At 47.2% G+C, this 25,964-nt stretch overlaps 1 protein-coding gene across 1 annotated transcript in view; it reads right to left on the bottom strand.

The window, feature by feature from the left end:
• Positions 1-237: 237 nt before the first annotated feature.
• The window catches only part of LOC123348870 (peroxidasin homolog), a 60,510-nt gene continuing 34,783 nt past the window's right edge, over positions 238-25,964 (bottom strand). The window contains 16 exon segments of the mRNA XM_044986556.1: positions 238-2,409; positions 3,693-3,810; positions 4,304-4,397; positions 5,194-5,308; positions 7,147-7,355; positions 8,092-8,226; positions 8,720-10,223; positions 11,335-11,492; positions 12,655-12,763; positions 14,310-14,466; positions 18,030-18,142; positions 19,961-20,119; positions 21,100-21,216; positions 21,373-21,645; positions 22,752-22,921; positions 25,155-25,272. Of these exon segments, the coding sequence (XP_044842491.1) occupies positions 3,715-3,810; positions 4,304-4,397; positions 5,194-5,308; positions 7,147-7,355; positions 8,092-8,226; positions 8,720-10,223; positions 11,335-11,492; positions 12,655-12,763; positions 14,310-14,466; positions 18,030-18,142; positions 19,961-20,119; positions 21,100-21,216; positions 21,373-21,645; positions 22,752-22,921; positions 25,155-25,272 (3,527 nt within the window). The 3' untranslated portion in view covers positions 238-2,409; positions 3,693-3,714.

Below are 25,964 nucleotides of genomic sequence, written 5' to 3'. Positions count from 1 at the left end.
GGTCATAAGAGCCGTCTACTCACCTGGATACATTATAAAGTTACATTCCTTAAACTTCACACCCCTTAGGTAGCCAATCCTCCATTCCCTGATGCAGTAAATCCCCCGTCCACTCGCTGACGTAGCAAACTTGAGTGGCAAAAGGCATAGGGTTAGCTCCTCAGGCAGTGGAGCTATGAGGATTTACAGCAGCTGAGGGTATGGCCCACAGGACCCCCCCCCCCAAGTGCTGGCTTGGACTTTTTTCTAAAATATGCTCTGGGAATTGCTTTGGGGCAGGTCTCTGGCCTGTCTTCTACATTGATCACAATGGTGCCTTCTGGCCTTGGAATCTATGGACTGTTGTTCCAGAGTCCACAGGGCTGCTCAGAGTGGGGCCACCGGGTTCCCGAGTGACCTGGGATGGGGTTGGAGTAGAGCACTATCGGCTCTCCTCAGGATAAATGCTCATGAGCACTGAACGCACACACACACACACACACCCCTTTATGAAAATTGTAACTCCATTGATGTCGAGTGCTGAAAGAGACCTGGAATATTGGACTCACTCCCTCTGACCTCTGTCCAGTCCCACGGGGCCAGACCCTCAGACAGTGTAAAGTAAAAGCCAACACTAGCCGATTTACAGCAGCTGAGCATTTCCTCCTGATTCTTCATTTCTACCATAGCTAGAAAAGTAGAAATGCCACTTAGAACCAGACACTGCATCTGAGCTGAGCTAACCATCCAAGTGTAGCTTCTACCATCCCTACAAGCTGGCACTTGCATTACACACCCCGTCCCACAGAAGTATGTATACAGGGTCCCAGGATATGAGACACACAAGGTGTGTGAGCCAATCTCTTTTATTGGACCATCTTCTGGTCCAATAACAGACATTACCTCATCCACCTTGGCACACCAAGAAATAGTTGATAAAATCTCACTAGCCACACCCCTTTTCTAGCATCATTTTATTTCCCTATAATAACTTCCAAGTCCTAGCAGGGGCATCACAGGCTTTGGGTCCCTTCGATTCAGTAACAGGCCTAAAAAGAAGAAAAAAAGAACAAGCATATTTGGAAAAGTTTATGACCCTTGTACTGTGGGAAAGGGAGGATACAGGCTGGGAAAAAGAAAGGGATGATGGCAGGAACAGAGATAACTAAGGACTCAGTTTTTTCTAAGAACATAACTATCTGCCCGTGACTGACACAAGTTTTCAGCTACCGTGGAGTCCCAGGGGTATAAATTATAGCACCACTGAAAAGCACCTCCAAAGTAGCCCCCAAAAGCTGGTTACATGTTTCTTGTTTAGCTGTGGAGCACCTGGGAATAATAAATACAAGCAACACTTTACATTCATTAATGTGTCAAATACAGCACCCGGTATTCTCCACGTAGCTAACTGATGGAACACAGCCGCTCCTGGCTATTAACTAGAGGGCTATTACATTTAATTATCTGAGGTTGTGCGTCAGGTCCTGTTGTATTTACACTGTAAATACATCTTCCAGCTGAAAGCCTTAGGAGGGGAAAGATGGATGGAAACACACACCCAGCTAAAACGCATAAAGGTCGAAGTGTGGAGAGCGCAGTCCAGAGCGAAAGAAACGTTTGTGACCACGAGGCAGCAAAAGGTAGATTCACTTGCTGAGATTTAATTGGGGAGATTCCACTAGTTTTAACATGACTGAGGAAGTAAAGCATCCAGGGTAAGCTGAGCTCCTTTCTGTTTCCAGTATCGCATTCTAGGCCCAGGATGGGAGGAATATTTCCAATGGATGGGGGGTTTTCTTGTCACTGCTTGCGTTAACTGCAGGCCATGCCAGTAGTGCTTCACAGTCCCTGAAGCTCTCATTCGCTCAATTATGTAAGAAGATTTTTTTAAATTTAAACATGCGAGATCAGATTTTCCAAATCCTTGCTGACCCTGCTGTCTGAGACGGCTCGTCTGGGAGAAGTGTTGCTAGGTACGCTATGTTCCCAATGGGGTTGGGTGCCCTAGGAATACCTGCTGCAAAAGCTAAGCGGATGTGATCAGCAGTTGGAGGAGGAAAGCCTACAGGATGATGGCATCAAAGCAGTTTTAACTTGTCTCTGCTTTCTGAGCGAGGGCTCTGCTGGTGAAAAGCGAGATCCTAGAGGCACGTGGCAGACTGCAGGTATGCTTGCCTAAACCAGGGCAATGCAGAGGTTTGCAGGCTGGGAGGAACCTTTCCCCTGCAGCGGAGGGGGGTAGAGACGGTTCAGGGGCTCTAAGCTGCCAGTGCAGAGAGTCAGGTACCAGGGAAAGCACAGTTGCCCTGGGGTGGAGTGGTACAGGAGGTGTCAGACTGGATGGAACGTTGTTCTCACTGGCCGTCATGTTGGGTGGAGAAGATTGGCTGAGAGGCGGAGCAGTGTGAGGTGTACAGATCACCTGAAAACCTAGGGAGAAGGAAAAGAGACCAAGTGGACTGTAAGCACTTTGGGGCAGGAATCATCTCCTTGTTACGTCTTTGTACAGCACCCAGCAGCAAGGGGCTGGGGCCTCTGGATGTTACTGCAGTGCAAACAGCAGCATAACGGCTCCTATCAAATAAAAGCAAGAGGCTCCAGAGCCCTCTAATGTATAAACAATAATATCTGGAGCTATACCTATCTCAGAGAGCTGGAAGGGACCCTGAAAGATCATTGAATCCAGCCCCTGCCTTCACTAGCAGGACCAAGTACTGATTTTGCCCCAGATCCTCTAAGTGTCCCCCTCAAGGATTGAACTCACAACGCTGAGTTTAGCAGGCCAATGCGCAAACCACTGAGCTATCCCTCCCCCCTAAAGCTTCCCCTTCTGTCCTCCACCATCACTCTTCGGGAACATAGCTGTCCAGCCTCTGCTGCAAGCAAACTGAGCTACTTTAAAACGCATTCTTTCCAAATAGGCTTCCCAAACATTTACTCTCTGCAGAGGACGGCTCCTGGGGACGTGCTGCACAGCTGTGCAATCTGTCTGCCCTTGGCCCTAGCGTGGTTGATGGGCATCACCACCACACAGAGCAGGGGCTTCCTGTTTGTGATACCCGCTTAGTGGATTGGTTTGGTTTGGTTACGTTACAGGTTCCCCCCCCCCCCTCTTAAACTGGGTGTACTGCCAGCCAGGCCATTTTTAATCTCCTTCAGGGGTGTGAGAATCTCCATGGTGCTTTCCTAAGGCAAATAACTTAAGTGGGCTCCTGCTGCTTCCCACCAGGCACCACTCCCCATGAACTTAGCGCACTGGCTGGAGGGCCCGTGGCTTTGGGCTACAGCACGGATAGCTCTCGAGCCTGCTAACACGAGAAGGAGCAGCAGTCCACAGGCTCCGTACAGCTATTGCCGAGTTACAGGGGAACACAGCTGTACAAAGTATATATAGGAGAGTCCCTCCGTCCACCCTGGTCTGTGATCTGAGCTCCCTACATGGCCTTCTAGAGACCCTTTTGGGCTGTGAGATTTGGGGGCATCATTTGTGGATAAAGTAAACCCACGTACAGTACTTAGATTGTAACTTCTTCAGGGAAGTGACTGTCTCTCTGTTCTGCCTACCACAGTGGGGTCCCGGGCCATGTCTAGGGCTCCCAGGTGCTATGATAATACAAATAATAAATAGTAATAATAATAATCAGCCATCTGGCAGCAATCTAGCCTTCCCTGCACCCTCTCCCATGCTGGTGGCCCAGCCGACGTGCTCTGACCTCACATTAGCAGATGGGGTCATCATCTTTTTCTCCGTTTCTCTCCAGTCGTCTTCCACCGTCTATATTCATTAGTGCTTCTATGCCACCACCTCAGCTGACCTTCTAATGCGTTGACCTGAGACATCAAGACAAAGATAACACCAGCTGCCAGGTGGGGAATTCGCCGAGCTCCTCTCCCCACCCAAAATTCTGCAGCCTGCACTCCCCAAACTTGAGTGCGCCCTCAGATTAGGAGGAGGCTGGTTAATGTTTCGTTCCCACTGCCAAGTGCAATGTGTACATGCCTCTGCACTGCTGGAGCAAATGCAGAGGGATGCTGAGAATGAGTCCCATTCTGGAGGCACTTCAGAAGGCCAGGCAGCCTCGGGGAAGATGCGAGGCTGGACCTCAGGGCTCTGGGACGGAGTCTGAGAAAGGTGAACCCCCAACAGTAATCCTTAGCCAGCAAGAGTCTCCTACCAGCCCCGCCCTTCTCCTCCGGCTCCTGGGGCTACCCCTAGTTCCCTCTGCTCAGCCACACCCACTACACTTGGCAGCTTTATACAGGGCACTCCATCCTGTTCACGGGTGGGTGAGGGGACGAGCCCCGGTGCCATATGAAGTCCTACCTGTTTCCGTAGGAAAGAGACGGTCTTTTCTAGGTCAGCCACAAAGGACTCAAGGTCCTGCTGGGAAGACTGGTCATGGGAAGACTCTTCGTTTCTGTAAGGGGTGGTGGGACAGAGAAAGTGAAGGCTGTTGTGAAAACGTTCACTCGTGAATTTCCTGGCTGTGCGGGTATTTAAAAGTGTGACCCTGGCTGTACACTCAGGTTCTATGTTTGATGTTCCTGCTTTTCTAAATCAAAAGGAGTTTAAGGGCCAGATTCTCAAGGGTTCAAGAGCCAAGAGTCACCGGGGAAATGCCCGTACAACTGTTTGCCTAATTTGCACAAGCAAATACCATGACTGTGAGTGCAAACCCCAAATTTACACTTTGGTGAATCTACATACTGATTAGATGTGCAATTGCAGGTTTGTTTTTGTGCGTGGCCTTAGGCTCCTGAGAGTTTGAAAATCTGCCCTACAATGTTCATTTTCTCTTGTTTTCATGTGCTCTCACCTGGCGATGACACTTCACAGGGAAAGCGCAGCACACAATACCTGCATATGTACTGTCAATAATACAGGACCCTGATCCAGTGCTCATTAAACTCAACAGAAAGACTCCTACCATCTCCAATGGGCTTTGGAGCAGGCTGAAGCTTGTATTTGTGCGATATCATAGTTCCTTAAACAGCACCATAGCTCGGATCTTAGCAGAATCCAACACTCTCTCTAGACAAAACAGCTTATTCAGTCATATATAATCTGATATCTTTAGTTTTGCAAATATCCCTGCAGTCTAGTCCTCAGCTCCGGTTGGCAGATTTCAAATGATCACATGCACGTGCACACACAAACTGAAAACCGTTGTGACAGTAGAGAAAGGGAGGGTGAAAGATGCAGAGGTACCGCACCTTGGGACAGCAGGGTTGTGCTTAGAAGGGTTTTCTTCTGGGTAGCTGAAGCCGGGAGACCTCTTGCCCCGGAACTGCTGAGAAAGAGCATTGAACTGCCCTCTTGTTCTGCAGTCTGGAGGAAGGGAAAGGAGACCCTGGAGTGATGCTCAGTCTGGAAGTCCTGCTCTTTTGTTTGAATTTCCCCTCCCTCCAATCTCCCCACTCAGCATAAGCCTTCATCGTCCGTTATGCAGCTAGAACAATTACATCAAGCGGTTCTGCGCTGCTGCGTTCCACTGCACAAGCACATGGAGCAAGAACCTCTCCCGGGCTGGAGCACCATTCGACGTAGGGGCGAGAGCACCAGGGAGCCAGCTCCACGCCCCGATTCTGAGTGCTGGCCCCCACTGCCACTTAGAACTGCAGCCACTGGTGCCAGTGGAGGACTGAAGTCATTGAGTGGCTTCATTGTGCCCCCTTCCTCCCCTGACATGCTGGAGGGAGGTGGGCCTGCTGGGGTGCAGGGCTTGGCAGGGCCACAGCTGCACCAGCAAGGAGGGGTGCCCAGGTTGCAGCAGAAGTTAACTTAATAAAGAATCCAGCCAATTGATTTTTCAGGACATACAATTTATTCAGGGCGTCGGCATCCTTCCCTATGGAGACAACAGACCCAAGTTTGCTCCTTCAAAAGGCCCCTGGCGATCACGCTGACATCAGGAGACCCAGCCTTCTCTGGGCCGCTCCAGGCTGAGTTACGCTGATTCAAAAGGGACCCAAAGGTCTGACCCTGTGAGGGGCTGCGCTGCTTCCACGCCCCCAGAAATTAGTGCCCATTATAGCATTGGCACGTCAGTATCTGACCTTTCAAGATCAAAGCCGACTCCTCCAGGACTGGCCTGGGGCGCGGGGTTTGAGTCCCACGCCTGGTCACTTGCTCTCGGGGATGGTGGCAGTGTGTGGAGGGGGAAGGACGGAGTGGCACTGACGGTTTCTGGAGTGAGCCCCGTCCGGCCCTTCTTGGCTGGAAGGGCAGCGTTTGTGACATGGTGCCTTCAGGGCGAAAGTGAGGAAGGGAAACCAGAGTGGGATCTCGAAGCTCAGAGGAGCCAGGAATAATAAGGCGCCAATTCCGAGAATTTCTGGATTCTCTTCCCTCTTGTCTTCTTCCCCTCTTCACTAATTCCCAGGGCTTGGCACGAGCCAATCTCTCTCTCCAGCTCTGCCTACCAACAGCCCCTCTTGCCCAGGGCAAAAGGCAGCAGCTGCAGCAGCTGCCTTCCAGCCAGTCCCTTCTACAGTTGCCCACTGTTTTTTAGGCTGCACGCTTTGGGGGTGCAATCATGCTAATGCTCCACTTGAACCAAGGGGTAGAATACTGGAGGCTATTGGGGATTGACTGGCCACAGGACCAGAAGTGCTAGGATCAGGGGGAAGGAGGAACCCATCATATTTTGAGACCCCTGCCTAAATATAAGCAGGTTGTTAAATACACAGCATGCATCTGTATTTAATAGTAATAATACCAGCTTGCTCCTACACAGTGCTTTTCATCAGTAGATCTCAAAGCATTTTCCACAGGTGAGTGTCGTTATCCCATTTTATAGATGGTGAAACTGAGGCACTGAAAGGGGAAGTGGCTTGTCTAAGGTCACCCAGCAGGGCAGAGCTGGGACTAGAACTCGGGTCTCCTGGGTGCCAGTGCAGGCCACACTGCCTGCACAGATATACAGATATTTCTTGTGTGTTTGTACAGAGTCTGGCACAGCGAGGTCCTGGTTCATGACAGGGGCTCATAAGCGCAACAGAAATACCAATGATATGGAACAAGAATGAGCTGTGACTCCCTGCCTGCAGAGGAGTTACGTACATAATAAAACCATCCCTTGTATCTCTTTTAGAGAGAGAGCATAAAAGGACTCATCCCAACCTGAACCCACGTGCCGATCGGCACAGCAGCGGCACTGCGCCCACCTTCGCAGCAGTCCTGCCACATGCGGAAATCGACCGCCGGAATCTCCTCACAGTTGACCAGGCCTTGGGGGTAGGATGCCACCTTGAACACGTCCCTTTGGAGCTGTCGGACGTGGTCGCTGTTGTCACAGATGATGCGAGCGAGCGACGTCTGCCTTATCTGAGTCACCTGGGCTGGGGTGAAGACTCCAGGATTCTCATACCAAAACCTACAGGGGATTGCAAGCCATGGTGTCACTGAGGCTAACAAACAGTAACGCCGAGCGAGGAGAGGCCACGATGTGGGGAAAGGCCAGGCAGGGCGGGGGATGTGCAATGGGGTAGGGCACCAGTATTTACATTTCAGGACCTGAGTTTAATTTGTGGCTTAAAGTGGCCTTATTCTAAGGGTCTCACAGGCCGTAAGGGGCGACTACTCAAGTCCGACTCTTTCCCTCCCTGCGGGATACCTAGTAGAACCAGTTCCATCCCAAGACAAGCTCAGAATGGCAATAGCTAAAGTGTAGTGGGTTAGGATTGTGAAGCCCTGGCTCACACAGCTCCTGCCTGCATTCTTTCTGCAGGTAATCAGAGTGATCAGTGGCACTACTGATATCACATGCACCAAATTCGCCCCGAATTAAGCTCCCCACCCTGTCCCCACACCCATACTTTTCTAGCATTCCCACAGCAGATGACAACTTAAGAACCTTGAAAGTAACAATGAAGCCCAAGTGAATTAATCTTTAAACTAAGAACAAGATAAGATGCCTGAACTGCCATAAGTCCTTGAGCAGAAGGGAGGAGAACAGAGCCTGCCCTACATTCTTATTCCCCTACCCAAAGAACCATCACAGCCTTGGAACCCAGGGGAAATCAGGAGTTGCTCCTTTTGTGTCTCCCCAAGAGGAGTGATCTCCCCAAGCAGAATACTGGGGGCTTTGGTTTGACCAGAGATGATGGTACCTATCCCCATCTCTGAGTCTTCGGAACTGCGTTGCTAGCAGGCACATCAGTGTTGGTCCAACTCTGGTCCCAGGGACAAGATCTTCCACCATCAGTGCTGGAAACAGGTCAATGTTTTTGGTAGTCCCATATAAACTGCACAGTGAGAGGCAAAAAGGAAAAGATTATCAGAGGGTGGAAAGCGATCTCGGCTGGCATATTGCTTCAGTTGAATAGGAATCTGGGTACAAGGAGTTCATCCGGGCAACATTTGGACAGTAACTACTGTGAGCTACCTAGATGACAGAAGGGAGGGCCTAACTGCACAATAAGGAGTAGCAACCCAGACAGACAACAGGCAATTTAGTCCTCTTGGAAAATAGCTACCAGGGACTCAGGTTGAAACCCAAAGAGTAACATACCAATCCCTGATCAGTACTAGAGGTTGAGAAGTAAGGGATTGCTTGAAAGTCTCCAGGTATTCTAGTTGTTATACCACGGCCATCCCCTTGGCTTCTGAACCCCATCGCAGTAGAGCAGATCAGTTGATAGGTGCTAGGGGAGGGCAATATGATTGGTAGACTGATCTTTAAATTTTAAAATTTAAAAATTAAAATTTAAAATTAATTCATGGCCCAAACCACAGTACCTCCTGAGCTTTTCCCTGATCTCCAGGTTTTTGATCTCGTTCCGGAGGTCTTCAAACTTCTGTGCCGACGTGAAGTTGCAGAAGACCCTGAAGTCATTGTATGGGGGGATGCCATGGTCCCTCCCTCGCTGGATGTTGATTGCTGCCAGATCCAGCGAGACAGAGTGCGCCATGGAAAAGAGCTTCTCGGTCAGTTCCATGTTCAAGAGCTCAGAGGGGACCCGCATTTTCCCAGGGACCCCGAAGAGACCACGGAGGAGAGGATCAATCCCTCCTTCCTGGGTGATCCTGAAAGGGGAGAAGAAGGCCTTGTGTAGAGGGACGTGGCCTTGGCGAATGGGCTGGAAGGTTTCATTCAGCCGATACAGGACGGGGTTGATCAGTGTGTGTCCGAACCGGAAGGCTGCGGTGGCGAAGGCATTGAGGATTCCAGCGTTGACGTTGGGGTCATAGCCTTTGTATTCGCCCAGCACCTTCATGCCAGCTTCCCCGAGGATCTTGGGGAGCCAGTGTGCATAGGTGATATGCTGCATCTGGGCGCCCACCATTTTGCGCGCCTCGTGGTAGAGTGTGTCCCCATCCCAGTGGGGATTCAGGGTCCGCAGCTCGGCAGCAAGGCGGTTGTGCTCCCGGAACCAGAGGGTGTGCATGGCTGTGAGGCCCAGCTGCTCGTTGGCCCGGTGATCTCCTGCCAGGAAGCACAGCACGGGGCTCTCGTTCTCGTCTCGCATACATTCGGTGGGCGGCCCCACTGCAAATGGGAGGAGGTGTTTCCCTGAACTGGGCACCACTTGCCCTTGTTTCAGCAGCCCTCTCTGGCTGCTCAGGTCCCTCAGCTCCTGAGATTCCTGCTCCGTGCTGCCGTAGACGTTGGAGGCGTCGATGTAAGAGGTCAGGTGGTTGATCTGTTCCCTGGGGTAGACGGAGTTCATCAGCAGGGAGGTCATCCCGCTGCCGCACACGGGGCTAGAGCGGACAAAGAACATGCAGCGCCCATTCCTCACCCGGGGGTCGTTCTCTGGGATCATGACTGAGAAGCATGGTGGGTCATTGGTGCACACCTCGCTGCAGGGTGCCCCGTCCGAGAACCGCGACATGCTAATGGCTGCCACCGTCTGGTCCATGTCATGGTCCAGAAACTGGCCCCACTGCATGAGCATGTGAGTGAACTGGTCGTCAGAGGTGATGGTTTCTGTCCCTATCATGGCTGTCGAGACGAGACGAGGCAGCGGCAGGGGCAGCTCCCTGGAGTCTTCCGCCAAAGAGAAGCCCCGCGGCAGGTTAAAGCCATTCTGGTAGGCCGGCTTGAGGAGGCGCTGGAAGGCTGTGAGGGACGCACCCCACATCGGGTGCTGGAGATTGTTACAGGAGCCATCGTGGGTCCTGTACTGCTTGTGAAAACAGATGTCAGAGCAGTTGGGCGTGCGGCGGTGGGCGGAGCAGCCAGACAGGTTGGCGATCATGTTCAGGTAGTGAGGGGAGACCAGGTCATTGTAACGGTAGCCTGTGAGGGAACTCCAAAACAACACATTAGAGCATGGCCATCGGAGACGCACACCGTGCCACCCCACACGAGGGCTAGTTGGGATCTGTCATCAGTATCCTGAGGGTGGACAAGGCCAATTTGATCGCTGGCCGGTATGTGGAGTGTAGGGCCTGCAACTGATTGTGGGAGGGTGAAGGAAGAATAGTGAGGTACTGGCTCCATCATGGAGTGGTAGATGGAAGCAGGGTTTGGTATAAACATTACAGAGAGGGTAATGTATGATGTTATGGTGTTTGGGCCGGGCTATGCCATGAGGGTGGGCCTGGTTTCCAGTCCCTAATTAGTACATTTGTTTTGTTTTTATGTCTTTATAGTCATAAGATGGCTGCCATCTGAGCACCTCACAATCTTTAATGTAGGTATCCTCAGAGCAGCCTTGTTGAGTGGGAAGGCATTATCCCCACTTGACAAATGAGGAACTGAGACACAGAGACAGACCAGAGCTGTGGCTACACTACAAGTGCTACAGCAGCATAACTGCAGCTACTCTGGTTTTGTCTAAACACTTGCTCCAGCAATGGAAGGGGTTTTTCCCATCACTGTAGTAAATCCACCCCCTTCATAGACGGTAGCTAGGTTGATGGAAGAATTCTTTCATTCATCTAGCAGTGTCTACACTGGGGCTTAGGTCAACTTAACTACGTCTCTCAGGAGCGTGAATTTTTCACAGCCCTGAGACATGTAACTAAGCCAACCTAAGTTTGAGGTGTAGACTAGGCCTAAGTGACTTGCCCTAGGTCACTCGAGAAGCCTGTGGTAGAGTGTGGAAGTGAACCCAGGCCTTAATCACTGGGCTATGCTTTCCACTTTACAGGGCATTCTATGCTCTTCATGCCTATAGTTGAAAGTTGGATGGAAGATGGATGGTCAGGATAAGGGGCAGAGTTAATCACTGGTGTTGGATCCTGGACAGTCTATGTCTCTACTTACTGATATTTAAGTGTTTTGAACTTTTAGTACAATGTTCTGACTTCCCATCTTGCAACAGTCTGGCATTGCTGTTTTTTAACTTTATTCTCCTCTGAATTTCCTGATGTTCCACTGTTGGATCAGAAATAACCTGTCATACCTGTGCCATTCATGTCCACGATCAATCCCTGCTGGACATGGTCTTGGATCAGTTGCAAGGTTCTTTCAAAGATCTCGCCAGCCCGGGCTGTTTCGATGGTGTAAGGATCCCGGGGGTAACGGAAGAGTGCCAGCAAGTCATTGGGAGTTTTGGGTCGCCTGTTTCAGAAAATTAAAAGTGGGCTACAAGGGATTCTTGATTACTGAAATGAATATTTCCCTGATGTTAACAAGATGTTTCAGGAACCCTGAGTCACAGTCTAGACCAGGGGTCGGCAACCTCTGGCACGGGGCTCGCCAGGGTAAGCACTCTGGCAAGCCGGGCCAGTTTGTTTACCTGCCGCGTCCGCAGGTTCGGCCGATCGCGGCTCCCACTGGCCACGGTTCGCCGCTCCAGGCCAATGCGGGCAGCGGGAAGCGGTGGCCGGTACGTCCCTCGGCCTGCGCCACTTCCTGCAGCCCCCAATGGCCTGGGACGGCAAACCGCAGCCAGTGAGAGCCGCGATCGGCCGAACCTGTGGATGCGGCAGGTAAACAAACTGGCCCGGCCCACCAGGGGGCTTACCCTGGCGAGCCACGTGCCAGAGGTTGCCGACCCCTGATCTAGACCTATTCAGGAGAGATATCCCAACAAGTATTCATGTTAGTAATTTAACTAGTCTGCTTGCTAGACCTGATTAGGAAAGGATTCCACCCCCACCCCAATGAAAAAAAATTAATGAATATTTTCATAATTATTCATAATTTCAAAAATGTTTCAGTTTTTGGAACCCGAATACCATAACATTTTGGTTAAAGGCCAATTTTTTTTTTTGGTTTTCTTATGAAAACCCCCAAATGTTCAATTAAAATACATCTTTTATGAAATTTCCATTTAATCCTTTGCTACTTTTTGTAAAGAAAAAAGTTCAAATACATATTTTTTGGCCTGCTCCACTGCCCCGCAATGAATGAAGTCACCTGCATTTATATACTGACTGTGCTGATCCTTTATTTCTTTGTGTGCTCGGTCTCTTTGAACAGCTCAAGATTACAATCCCATTCCTCTTCCAGCTGTATTGTCTCCTACAAAACAGTCTCAAGGGACTTGAGAGATGGGATTCCTTTGTAAGACAATTCTACAGTCAAACGGGTCTCCCCGTTATGATTTTTTTACCCTGCTATCGAGCCTATGTTTACTAATTTGGATCACCAGAAACCTGAGATGGAATTATAGCAGTGAGGTATAATACATGCTTTCAGAGCATCTCCACCCAATGTATTTCTGATCTCCATCAGCTGTCACTTCTGCAGCTCAGATCTTATCCCCAAGCAGGCTTACTTGCTAAACAGCTCAGTGCGCGTTGAATTGATAGCATGGTCCACACTGCTGATGGCTTCCTGTATTGACGTGGCTACAAAGGTGTCGCCACTCCGACCAACGTCCGTGGCTTTCAAGGAATCAAGAGAGAATGAGGAAATTAAATGACTTCATTTTACTTTGGTTTTCCAACCCTGAGAGAACTTGGCGAGGCTTTTGTGCATCAGTGTCCACTACAAAATAGAACTTCATTGCCGTGTGTCATCAGAAACAAGTTGGGGTAGGTTTGTGTCTCAGTTTGCAGGATAGTTATGTACTGAAATCACTGCCCCAGCATACAAGAGACCACAGCGCAGGATGACAATATGCCACCTTAGACCTAGGGAGCACCCCAAGATTTGGTCTGTGAACATTCGCTTGCATAAGATATCTGAATTTGCTTCAGCTATCGTTGCCCCGCTGTCATGTTCACAGATCTTCTAAAGAACATGTTAACTGACAGGTACGTTCATGGCAAGAGCGAGTTTTTTAACATGAGCCTGTACGCAGGAGTAGGCACTTCAGAAACCTGATTCTAAGGGTATGTCTACACTTCAGTTGGGAGGTGTGATTGTATCACGTGTAGACATACCTGAGCTAGCTTCAATCTAGTTAGCTTGCTCAAAAATAGCAGTGAAGCAGCAGCATGGGCAGTGGCACAGGCTCGCTGCTCATGTACAACCCTGGATATGTATTCGAACAGCTAGCCCATGCTGCCACCACTTCAGTGCTGTTTTTAGTGGCACTACCTAGATCAAAGCACCTCCTGATTGCTGGGCAGAATCAGACAAACCCTACATGTTCCCCCTTGCCCATTCAGAACCAGACAATACCTTGTGGCCAGCACATCACACCAAAGGTAATCAACCCAGCTCAAATGTGGATATTGACAGTGGGAACTGACATGCAATGTGTGCTGTTGGAAAACAAGCTAAGCACCACGAACAAAATCACATTAATTAAACTGTGAGTAATTTCAAACAACAAAGAAGTTAGACAACATCCTAAAGGCCTCACGGTCAATTCATGCACAGAGAAGGAGACTAAATTAATCTAATAAATGATGTGCTATGCACGCTATTCACCCCTGCGTACTTGAGAAATGCTTTTAAACCGCCCTTGCTTTTCTTCCAATTTTTTCCTCCTCGATTCTTCCCTTCCCTCCAAGGGTTACCACCGTGATGTTACCTCTCTGGCTGATATTCGTTACAATCTCTGCTTCTCCTACCTTCTTACACAGAGCAGTAGTGTGAAAAATGGAGAACGCCTCCCTTCCCCCAATGGATTAGGGTTATAAGCAAGCATTTAAAAGCTTGTCATTGTATTGGTAGAGCTGTTCTCATTCTCCCACCCTTCGCAAGCCTGGGTGTCTGAATGACCTGCCCGTAAGGAAGCAAATGGAGTAACATAACTGTGCATCCGACGAAGTGGGTATTCACCCACGAAAGCTCATGCTCCAATACGTCTGTTAGTCTATAAGGTGCCACAGGACTCTTTGCTGCTTTTACAGATCCAGACTAACACGGCTACCCCTCTGATACTTGTTCTCTAAAAGTACAGGCATCCACACAGGAAATATGTAAGCAGAGCAAGAGAAAGAGAGAACCTTGTCGCGATAAAGCCAAGGGACACTGTACCAGTGATCGTCAGCTGCATGGTGCTGGACGTGAATCCAAAGGTATTCCTGGCTATACACTCATATCTGCCCTGATCAGCCACTCCCAGGTCTCGAATGGATAGGGTCCCATCTTGACTTACATGGAACTTGCCGCTCTCTGTGATCTGAATACCCTCCTGTGGCATGATCAAAAAACAGGAAGACGTTTCAGAGAGAATCCCTCAGCCTAGACTCTGCTCTATCTAGGAAACACACACACAGCTGTCATTGATCAGCATGGCCAGCAGATGTCAGGAGATCTCTGTGCAACACAGAAAAGTATCTGAAAGCAAAAAAAAAGGACATCAGTCCTTTTCACCCCTCACCCTACCCCCAGCAATTGTTCTGACTGGTTTCACTCTCGTCCAGCTTCCCACCTCCCTCTGCTGCCAAACCTACATTGTATTTTTCTGAAGGAACTCCGATATGAAACTGCAAAACTACTAACTGTGGTATGCAACCACTTAAATCAGGCTAGGTACTGGATGACCAGAGGGTAGCTAATCTAACGCCAATTATTAAAAAAAGATTCCAGAGGCAATCCTGGCAATTACAGGCCTAACTTCAACACCAGGTAAAATGGTTGAAACTGTAGTAATAAACAGAATTCTCAAATACATAGATGAACGTGATATGGTGACATGGCTTTTATAAAGGGAAATCACGCCTCACCAATCTATTAGAATTGTTTGGGGGATCAACAAGCATGTGGACAAGAGTGATCCAGGGATCTAGTTTGGCTGGACTTTCAGAAAGCCTTTGACAAAGGTCCCACACCATGGGCTCTTAAGCAAAGTAAGTCGTCATCGGGTGGAGGGAAGATCCTCTTATGGGTCAGTAACTGGTCAAAGAATAGAAAACCGAGGGTAGGAATAAATGGTCAGCTTTCAGACTGGAGAGAGGTAAACAGCGGTGTCCACCAAGGCTCTGTACTGGGGCCAGTACTGTTTAACATATTCATAAATCATCTGGAAAACAGGCTAAGCAGTGAGGTGGTAAAATTTGCAGATGATACAAAACTACTCCAGATATTTAAGTCCAAAGCTGACTGCAAAGAGCTACAAAAGGATTTCACAAAACTGGGTGACTGGGCAACAAAATGGCAGATGAAATTCAATGTTGATAAATGCAAAGTAATGCACATTGGAAAACAACCCTAATTATACACACAAAACGATGTGGTCTAAATTAGTTGCTTCCACTCAAAAAAAGATTCTGGAGTCATCGTGGATAGTTGTCTGAAAACCTCCACTCAATGTGCAGCGGCAGTCAAAAAAGCTAAGAGAATGTTAGGAACCATTAGGAAAGGGATAGATAATAAAATACAAAATGTCACACTGCCAATATATAAATCCATGGATACCGTGGATCCACACCTTGGATACCGTGCGCAGTTCTGGTTGCCTCATCTCAAAAAAGTTATTAGAGTTGGACAAGGTACACAGAAGGGCAACAAAAATGATTAGGGGTATGGAACAGCTTCCACCTGAGAAGAGATGAAAAAGGCTGGGATTGTTCAGCTTGCAAAAGAGACAACTGAGGGGGGAGAAGATAGAGGTCTATAAAATCATGACTGGTGTAGAGGAAGTGCATTAGGAAGTGTTACTTACCTCTTCATATAACACGCAAACCAGGAGTCACTCAATGAAATTACTAGGCAGCAGATTTAAAACAAACATAACTAAGGAAGTACATCTTCACACAGTGCACTGTCAACTTGTGGAAATCACTGCCAGGGATGTTGTGAAGGCCAAAAGTATAACTGGGTTCAGATAAAAATTAGATAAGTTCATAGAGAACAGGTCCATCAATGGCTATTAGCTAAGATGGCAGGGACGCAACCCATCGTCTGGGTGTCCCTAAGCCTCTGACTGCCAGAAGCTGGGACTGGATGACACAGGATGGATCACTTGATGATTATCGGTTCTGTTCATTCCCTCTGGGGCACCTGGCACTGGTCACTGTTGGAAGACAGGATACTGGACCAGATGGATCTTGCCTGACCCAGTCTGACTGTTCTTATAATCCATATATATTCATTCATTTCATGTATTACTTTTTCCTCCATATTCTATACTAGCTTAGAGGCAGGAAGCTGGGATCGTTTTGCTGCAATACAGACATTAAAATTTGAGAAGAGCAAGGGATAAGTATCAACAGGTTTGGTTCAGATGAGGAATCAAAATTTAGAGGCTTTTCTGAACCTCTAGAGGATCAGGCTCTCTCATGAGATCTCAGACCGTCGTGGCCTTGGGTGGGTCAGACATATCCAGTATTAAGAACCCCAAACAGTCAAACATCTTGAGTCAGGCCCCCAGAAATCATGAGACTGGGATAAAATCATGAGATCCAAAAGAAATAAATTTAGGGTTTTTGTTCTTTGCCTTCTGAGTTTTGAGCCTTCAGGCCAAACTCAGGTCACATTTTCAATCTTTTCTTTGTAACCATAAAGGCTAGCTAGCAACTTATTTTAAAAAATAAATGAAAATGAGAGTCTCATGCAGTTGCTTGTCTCCAGGAGTTGGGGCTTTGGGTAATAAATACATAGCTGTTGTATAGTGCTTTTCATCAGCCAATCTAAAAGTAGTTTACAAAGAAGTAAAATGTCAAATATTCAGAGACAAGCAAAAGAATCACAAAAGTTGGAGCAGCCCTTCTCTTTGGATTGTGGTGTCTCTTCTTGCTTTCCAGCTGAAGCCAAGGGATATGTAAGACCTGGTTCTTCTCTCATTTACACTGATGTAACTCTGGACTAACCACAATGAAGTCAACATAATTTCATGTGCATTAAGCTAAACAAGAACAAGGCACCCTTATTCCAGAGTAAGAGGGTCCACACATGGAGTTATTCAGAAATAACTGCTCCTGTATAGCTCCATATGAAGACAAGCCCTAAATGAGAAGATTCAGGCCAATAGAATTCTGTACAGGGCCTAACACTATGGGTACTAATCTTTATTGTGGGTCCCAAGTCCTACCATAATACAAATAATAAACAGCAATAATAATAGGAATAAAATAAAACAAACAACAATAATAAAAATAATGTTTCAGTTCCTATTTGAACTGAACTGCTACTGCTATCCCTTCTTTTTCTCTCCTCAAAACCTTATTGTTTTCCATCAAGTGTTTCTTCTCCCATATTTACTATGCAAGCTTATTTAAAACCGTGACAGCACTAGTAATGACTAGAGCTGACTGAATTTTTTTTGGTTAATAGTACATTCGCTGAAAAATGCATTTTGGGGGGCACTGAAATTATTCATGAATTCCGGTCAAATTTGGTGAAGAATGTCGGCCGATAAACCCCACCCCCAGCCAACTGAAAACAAAAATTTGGGAAGTGTCGAAATAGTTCGTTTTGACAAAAATCAAAACCAAACTATTTCAAAAATGTCATTTTGACTCAACATTTAGTTTTGAAACATTGATTCGAATCAACATCAGAAACGTTTCTTTTCTGCCCAAATGCAAGTTTTTCATTTTTTTGTTTCAGCAAGAAAAAACAACAACAAAAAACAACAACAAATTCAGTTTCGGTTTGAAACTAACCGAATTTGTTTCAGATATTTTTGGCTCAGCCAGTGAACCGGAAAATCAATGATTCACTCTGCTCTAGTAATGACACAGTAGCAGGAACACTGCAGCGTGGGGATTATCAGCTGGGTACAGGGTGACTATGGAATTGTAATTCTCTTACTTTGGCCCAGGTGATGGTGGGTCGTGGATCTCCTTGGACAGCACAGGTGATCACAACATCCTGCCCAGTCTCAGCTACCACATCTTGTGGAGGGTGAAGAAACACAGGGATCACTGTTCAGTGTGAAGAAACAGAGGAATAAATACAAGAAATTTCTTTGTTAGGAGCAACTGTGAGAAGGTTTGAGTTAGTAACATCTCACCAAAGAGTGATAAGGCTCCCAGACTCCTGTCTCCTGTCTCAAACAACATTTAAAGGGACACTGTCAAGTTAAAACATCATCTGTTTTCCTTGTCTCTGTTACTAAAACCCTTTCTCATTTAAATTTCACTGTTCGTCTTCTGCTGCTGTTTGTATTTCTCTCAGCTCGGACAATTACACGATGGATTTCCCCATCACCTGGAGTTTTTAAATCAAGACCAAATCTCTTTCTAAATGATCTGCTCTAGCCTCTAGCTCAATCAGTAATTATGGGCTTGATTCAGAAATTACTGAGTGAGGTTCTCTGGACCGTGTTACGCAGAAGAGAAACTCGATGAATCTATGATTTTACAGCAGCTAGTCAGTTTCTCATGTGATTTTAGTCAGTTTCATTTCCCCAGGGTATGTCTACACTTACCCTGGATCAAGGCTGTGGCGATCGATCCACCAGGTGTTGATTTAGCGGGTCTAGTGAAGACCCGCTAAATTGACCACAAATTGCTCTCCCGTTGACTCTGGTACTCCAACGGAACGAGAAGCGTAAGGTAAATCGATGGGACAGTTTCTCCCGTCGACCCAGCGTGGTGTAGACACCGCAACAAGTCGACCTATGGTACGTCAACTCCAGCTACATTATTCACATTGCTGGAGTTGCATAACTTAGGTTGACTTAACCCTATAGTGTAGACCTGCCCCCAGTCTCACCAGGGGCACAATGCTGCAGTGTTTGGTGGGCAAACCCTGTGGGTGATGTTTTTTGTTTAAGAAGATTGTTTCCATAGGAATTTAAAAAAAAATCATGGAAATACTTCTGTTGTTCTTGTCTTTTGCAAAAGCTCAATTTCAGGAAAATCTAAATTTGGGGTGAAATTTGTCCTGGCAGTTAGTGTTCAGAACAATGATCTCTCAGTAAGATTTACCACTTATACAGAGTGCCAGAACCAGCACTGCTAGGAAAAAAGACAATTATTTTTCACAGAAAATATCAAAATTGGCATTTTTCAAAGTATCCTACAAAAAATACTATTTTCCCCCCGGTGGAAAAAAACAAAATCATAAAGAGGAAAAAAATGGAAAACGATTTTTGGTTAAAAAAAAGTTTGTTTTCAAAAACTGAAAACTTTTACCAAAAAATTAACCCAAAGCTAATTTTCTTAAACTCAACAATGCAATGTTTCAGGTTTGGTGGTTGTTGAAATACCAGGAAATGTCAAGCCAAATGAAATGTTTCTGCTGGGATTTCCAAAGGAGTCTAAAGCAGTTTGATGCCCAATTCTCATTCCATTATGCTGCTTTGACAACGTCCCAGCCTGAATGTATTTTTCGGCATTTAAATGTAGGTTTTGGAAGGGCACCACTCAGTGAAAGATCCATGAGGAGCACTAAAACTAACACTCATGAACTAGATGAGCACTGGTGTAGGCCCTCTCTCCCAGTCACTGTCCATGTCAGGTGAGTTTTGAGCTGATGTAAACTGGGCAGCTTCATTGACTTCAACGGAACAATGCTGATTTACACTGGCTGAGAACCTGGACTTGTGCATTTCCCCCATCCTCTAAAGGAACTTTACTATGGTCCCTCTGCTCCCCAAGGCAAAGAGAAATCCATCGCCCAGGAATTCAGAAAATTGCCTTCCTCACCAGATAGTGTCAAACTCAACATAGTGTAAAGCGAATGCAATCCATTTGCCAGCTAGTATTTTCCACACACGCTGGCCTGCATTGGTGTACCTCGAGGCGTCACCCAAAGCTGCACCGGGAGGCTCTTGACTCCGATGGCACTGATGGCATGGCATTCATACTGGCCTTGGTCATGCAGGGCAACCCTCGTGACACGCAGGGTGCCGGTGGAGAGGATACTGTGCCTCCGGTCATTTGGCAATGGCCCACCTGATTGCGACAGCAGAATGATGTGTTAGTGAAGGTGTGTGTTACTATTCCATTCACCGAGGGTGGTTGAGAGTGCGTCTGGAATCGGCCCATTCGCACTCTACAACCCCCGGACCCCTGCTATTGATGCCCTGAAGCACAATCACCACCTCTCCAGCCAAGGACAAGAAGAGCTGCTGCTCCTACCTCGGTGTCATCCCTAATTTGCTTTATGGCTGATTATGAACTCAGTCTGCATGTGAACACTTCCTGTGTGGTCAGGTGTCATTTAGGGCACGAACTCACCCACCCCTGAATGCCCGCTAGCTACCAGCCCTGTAGGCTCAGGCCAGAACAATCACTCTTTAGAGAATGGAGTCCAGGCTACAGCCCTGAGGCCAGCAGTTAATCCATCAAAGGTAAAGGAAATTCAATCGAAGTGAAGCGACTGACCTCACTGGTACCTACAGGCTACAGAAGCCAAATTGCCTCTTTTGACCCCTAGGAAGAGTTTCAGTGACTGCCTTAGGCTCCCTGTACTCTCACATCAGCCTGCCCCTTTCCCACCAGAATCCTCCACGTCCCTGCCAATGACGATAGGACGGTGCCATGGCCTCCCGACACCACCTTCCAATCGCTGGGGGGACGAAGGGGAACCACGTTAACGCCACTCCTGAAGCAGCTGGGAGGGTGACTCAGAACCTGGGTATTTCATGTAGTATAATGAACATTTTTTAGAGTTACACTAAGTAAGTATGGGAACAGAGTAAGTGGTGGGAACAGCCACGCATTATCCATCCACCTCAACCTCCGGCCAACCACCAGCCCAAAGGATGTCATGAGATCCGACATCTCACCAGGCTGATAAACCTTCAGCTCAGCTGGGTGATAACTCACCATCGGCTGCAGAACGCCCCAGAGCAGTAGCCTAGCCATCATCGTCCAGGCCTGGTGGGTATTTACAGGAGAAGGTAACACGGGGGGGGGGGGGGAGAGAGTACCTGCCCTTGTCCAGGTGATAACAGGTGGAGGATGGCCTTCAGCAGTGCAGGAGAAATCCACGCTTTGCCCCTCGGTCACCGTCTGATCAATGGGAATGACCAGGAACCTGGGAGTATCTGAGGGGAGAAGACAATGGCAGAGCAGTAGGAAAAAACCAAACCCAGCCACACAGGAATAGCCACTGAGAGCGGAACAGGGCCCAGTACACTGGGTTTAGCGGCCTGACCAGCAGTTGAGTGCTTAACACCAGCCAGTGTCACTGAGTCCCTCACCTTGCACTAGAATGTTTGCCGTAGCCTGGATGGAGCCTTCCGAGTTGCTGGCATTGCAGTTGTACTGGCCCTGGTCCAAGAAGGAGACGTTTTGGATGTACAGCCCTCCCGAGCCGGTGATGGCAAAGCGGGAATCGCTCGGGAGTGGCGAGCCCGTGCCCAGAGTCCAGATGACGTGAGGCGGTGGGTGCCCAGAGACCCCACACTCCAAGGTGACGCTTTGCCCAACCAGCACTTCTGTGTTCTGGGGTTGGATCACGAAGCTGGGCTTGGCTGAAAGCAAGGGACACATTTCAGACACAAGCGGCCTTGCTGCCCTCTCCTGTGCAGGACCCTTGAGAACGGGTCAAATCAAACGTCACTGGTAAATTAGAACAAATCTTCCACAGAAAAGTGGGGCTTGACCCAGAATGCATTTCAAATGTGTTCAGAGTCTGCTGGGTCTCATCACGCCTCCCTCCACCCAACCCTTCCATGACCTCCAAACTGACAAACTGACCTCTACCACTCTGCATCTCCACTGACTCGGCTGCGATATCGCTCTACTCCCCTCTCCCTTTCCCCTTTGCTCTCGTCATCCATGGCCATAAAGGCTGCCGCACAAATCTCCCCACCCTGGCTTACTCCGAACCTACGATTCTTGTGCTTCTGCTCCCATGCTCTGCCCGTCCCTGGAGAAAGCCTCAGGGCTGTGCAGATCCTCTTTACTGGGGTGTTTGTCCTCTCCTTCTGTTCTGTGATATTCTTAGGCCTGCAATCCACAACACCTATTTACCACCTTCGATTCCGTCCCCTCAAACCTCCCCTCCTCCAATCCCCTTCTCTCCCTGGACTCAGGACCCTGCCTCCAGAAGACGTACTTCAGCCCTGACTCCTGTCTCGAAGTGCCTAGCACACACGGGGGCCACTAGAAATAAACATCAGTGGATAATGAACGTAACAACACAGTTCCAGTGACTTTTACTCAATGAATCACAGGGGCCTTCTGACCCTTTTTGCTACACAAGCTGAGTCCTTGGGGAAAATCCTCATTCCTGCACAGCCTGAGGAAACAATCCAGGCTCCAGGGTGCTGTATTAGAGTTACAGAGAGGCCCTTCTTTCTGAAGGTTCTGGAGCAGGAGCAGAACAGCAGTAGCCTTCATGTGTGCTATGTTAATTTTCTGAGGGGTTGGAATGGCTGGTGGATTCATACAATAATGGCTTCACTAGTACTATCCCTCCCTTTGCTCCATAACACCCCTCCAACCAGCTAGGAACTTTCAAAGCACCACACGTGTGAAGACACTTGCCAAAGTGTACATAAATAAAGGAAGGGCTTAATCTGACTGACTCCCTTCCATAATCCAGACCGTCAAGAAGTGTTTAAGGCTCAATTACATGGAGTGCCAAAGTAGCGCAGAACTACTTCCTGTGTCTTGACCTCTCCGGCTATGTTCTTGGCCATGCACTGGTAGACGCCTTTGTCAGATTCTTTGGTGTTTTGGATCATCAGGGTTCCATTCTGCAGCAAGTTAAGGCGCCCATCGTCTTTCATGTCAATTTCATTACTGAAAAGCAGAGCCAGGCACAAAGAGGCTGAGTTTGGAGGGACAGAGGAAAAACACTACCATTTCCCCCATTCATCATTGTCAAACTATTTACTTATTTATTGCATGCATAATATTAGGTTTGTCTCGCTGCAAATTATTTTTTAGCTCCCCATAATTGACAGCAATTTTTTTCCCCACCAACTGTCATATTATATGGAATCACAGCTAGCATTCCTTTTATACAGAAAACAACTACAGGCAGAAACATTCAAGTTTTGTCTCAGCTTGAGTTCCAGCTTTCTCTCCCTTGTTCACTAAGGACCACACCCTCTCTGGAACTCAAAACAGATTTATTCAGCAGGTGAATACTACACTGCAAGTAAATATATCATTATACCAATGGATCCAATAAAACCACCTAAACAATTTTTAGCACTGCTTCTCCACCCCGATATACACTGATACTTTCAGTCACAGGAACCTATATTGCAGGCAAAGAGAACTATAAAGGAAGAAAGAAAAAAAGGAAAAGTCTCTCCTGACAGTCTGCCCTAAAATGACTACTTAATGGTTGCCTGTCTCTGTAGACAGGAATGTCCTTGAAAATTTAAACATGCAGCATAGCAGTTAGGCAGCTAGAACAACATTTAACTTGCTAACTCTTAGTAGCAATCCCATCAGAAACCCTGCTTGCTTAGGGAGAAGGGACAGGTTTTATGGTATTCAATACATTAGACTGAGCTGCTCAAAAAAAAAATGGAAAACATTTTGTGAAACTTCCTTTTTTCAAAATGTAAAATTAAAAAAAATGTTCATTGAAATTTCAAAATTTGGAAAAAAAATGTTTATCGGCGCTATAAGCTGTTGAGAAATAGGGAAAATGTGAAAATGATTATGAAAAAGTATTTTTTCACAAGGTTCAAAGTTTTGAAAAAATATATTAAAAATAGCACTTTAGTAAACTTCACCCAGCTGTAGTATTAACTTTGTTTTTTAAGATGTTTAGTGTAAGGGTAGGAATCTTTTTATAGCTAAGAGATTTAAAAAAAAAAAATCAGTGAAAGCACACATAAAATAGCATCAAGTAATGCGAGCATTAGCCGTGATGAAATCATCCCTAAAGCTTTATGAGAAGCCAACTTTATTTCAGCAGGGCTGGAGGTTCTTCGTTAGGAGAAGAGCTAGGTGTAAATTCACTGTGGAGTCCTAATAAATATGGGAATTCCATTCCAGGACCTGAGAGCTGTGAAGTATTTTTTTCTCTCCCCACATTCAGCTGCAACTCCTGGAGCCCAGCCAGCATTAGAAGGTCACCCTGTTGGATATCATTTGTCCTAGCATGATGGAACATTGGAGGGCTGCAGAAGACTAAAGAAGGAGAGGAAATTTCTCCCCCCAGAATATAGCTGGATCCACCAGGCAGAACAACATGCCTGGTGAGCATTTATTAATTCCCCTTCCTGCCCGGTTATAGTGGTTTCCAGTGTGGTGAACATATATTAGTGTGATCCCATTCGCACTGCTCTGAGTGGGAGCTTGCCAGCATTTCCATCACAAAACCCTCTTTCCAGAGCAATATAACTCAGCCACAAAAATTTGCACTGAAGTGAAACTCTGCCTGCAGGGTGTCAGCAGGGATGCTAACATTCATCCTTTTGGTTTTATTTTTAAAATCGTCCTATTCACCCGCCCCCATTCCCATGACACAGAAGCAAGGGAAACCAAGGAATACTTTAACATGCAGAATGGACAACTGCTCAAGCCCTAAACATTTTGTTGTCAGGCATTTCCCTGTGACTTTTCAGCACCTAGTGTCATTGTGCAGCAGCGGTGTCTGCACTGGCAAGAGAGCTTCCCTGCCACATTCCATTGCAGCATCTGCACCGCAATGGAATACAATAATTTCCCTTTGAAGTGCTGACATTTCCATGGGCAAACCAAGTACAGGAGGCACCATTTTAGTGGTTAATAGATCACAAACACGGTGGCTCCAAGCACGCCAAAAGGCTAATAAAATGTTTTCAGAGACAACTTCTTTCAGCCTGCAGAATACATTTATAGGCAAGTATAAACCCTGGGAAAACATTTCAGATGGAGATGAAGTCAGCACTTTATTGACAGTGCTACTAAAACGAAGGTAAATACAATTAATGAAACATGCATTTCTAATTTGTGTGAAATGACTCCTGTAATCAAAGGCAGTAACTCGATGGAAGCGGCCACCCCCACAGGGCCTATGTGTGCGACTCACTTGTTGTGTAGCCAGATGATCTCTGGCTTTGGGTTTCCTTCTGCCCTGCAGGTGAAATAAACAGTGTTTCCCAACTTGACATCAGCATCATGGGGCTCGGTGGTGATGCGAGGCCTCTCTGAAAAACACCAGTTAACAAAACCCACTCTAGTGTTGATAAATTGTATAGTTAATTGCGTGACCACACATTGGCTCACTATGAAATCTCATAACCAGTATCAGTTAGGTTTATTGCTAAAAGCCAGTAAGAACATAGTACAGGAAAAAGAATCTATATGATACCAGTCTCCAGGAAGCGGTCTTATGCAGCGTGGTTACATTCACCTTATGCAGAAGGTGTGGTCCCACAGTTACACATTTCAGCTAGGAGCTTTTATAGGATGACTTAAAGTTACAAAACTCTTTACAGGTCACTAAAATCCAACCCCTCAGTTTGTCTCAGTTCCTTAACTTGTTGCTCTGCCCTTTCCTTTTTTTTGTTTTGGATGCTAGCATTCCAGGTATCGGTCTGTGAAGGTACCTTCCCAGCTTGTACTAAGTCAGCGAACAAACTTGACTTTGACAAGTTTCCTATCTGCTTATGCCAAATGCTGGGTGGTACTACAGGAGGGTATTGTGAGATGCAGCCTAGCATGAGTGAACAGAATTCCGGAAAAACCATAGATCAGTTAAGCTCTTATAACTGCCAGGCATTTGTATAAGGTGCTATATACTATCCTAACATACAGGTGTTGGGGAACTCCAGGGTAGGATGAAGTTAAAGCCTAATTAGACCAAGCCTAGAGATGAATAAGTCACCCCACATGCCAA

This window comes from Mauremys mutica, chromosome 13 (genome assembly GCF_020497125.1).
Source record: "Mauremys mutica isolate MM-2020 ecotype Southern chromosome 13, ASM2049712v1, whole genome shotgun sequence".
Classification (NCBI taxonomy): Eukaryota; Metazoa; Chordata; order Testudines; family Geoemydidae; genus Mauremys; species Mauremys mutica.
Note: the sequence above shows the minus strand (reverse complement) of the source record. Positions and strands in the feature narration are given on the sequence as shown.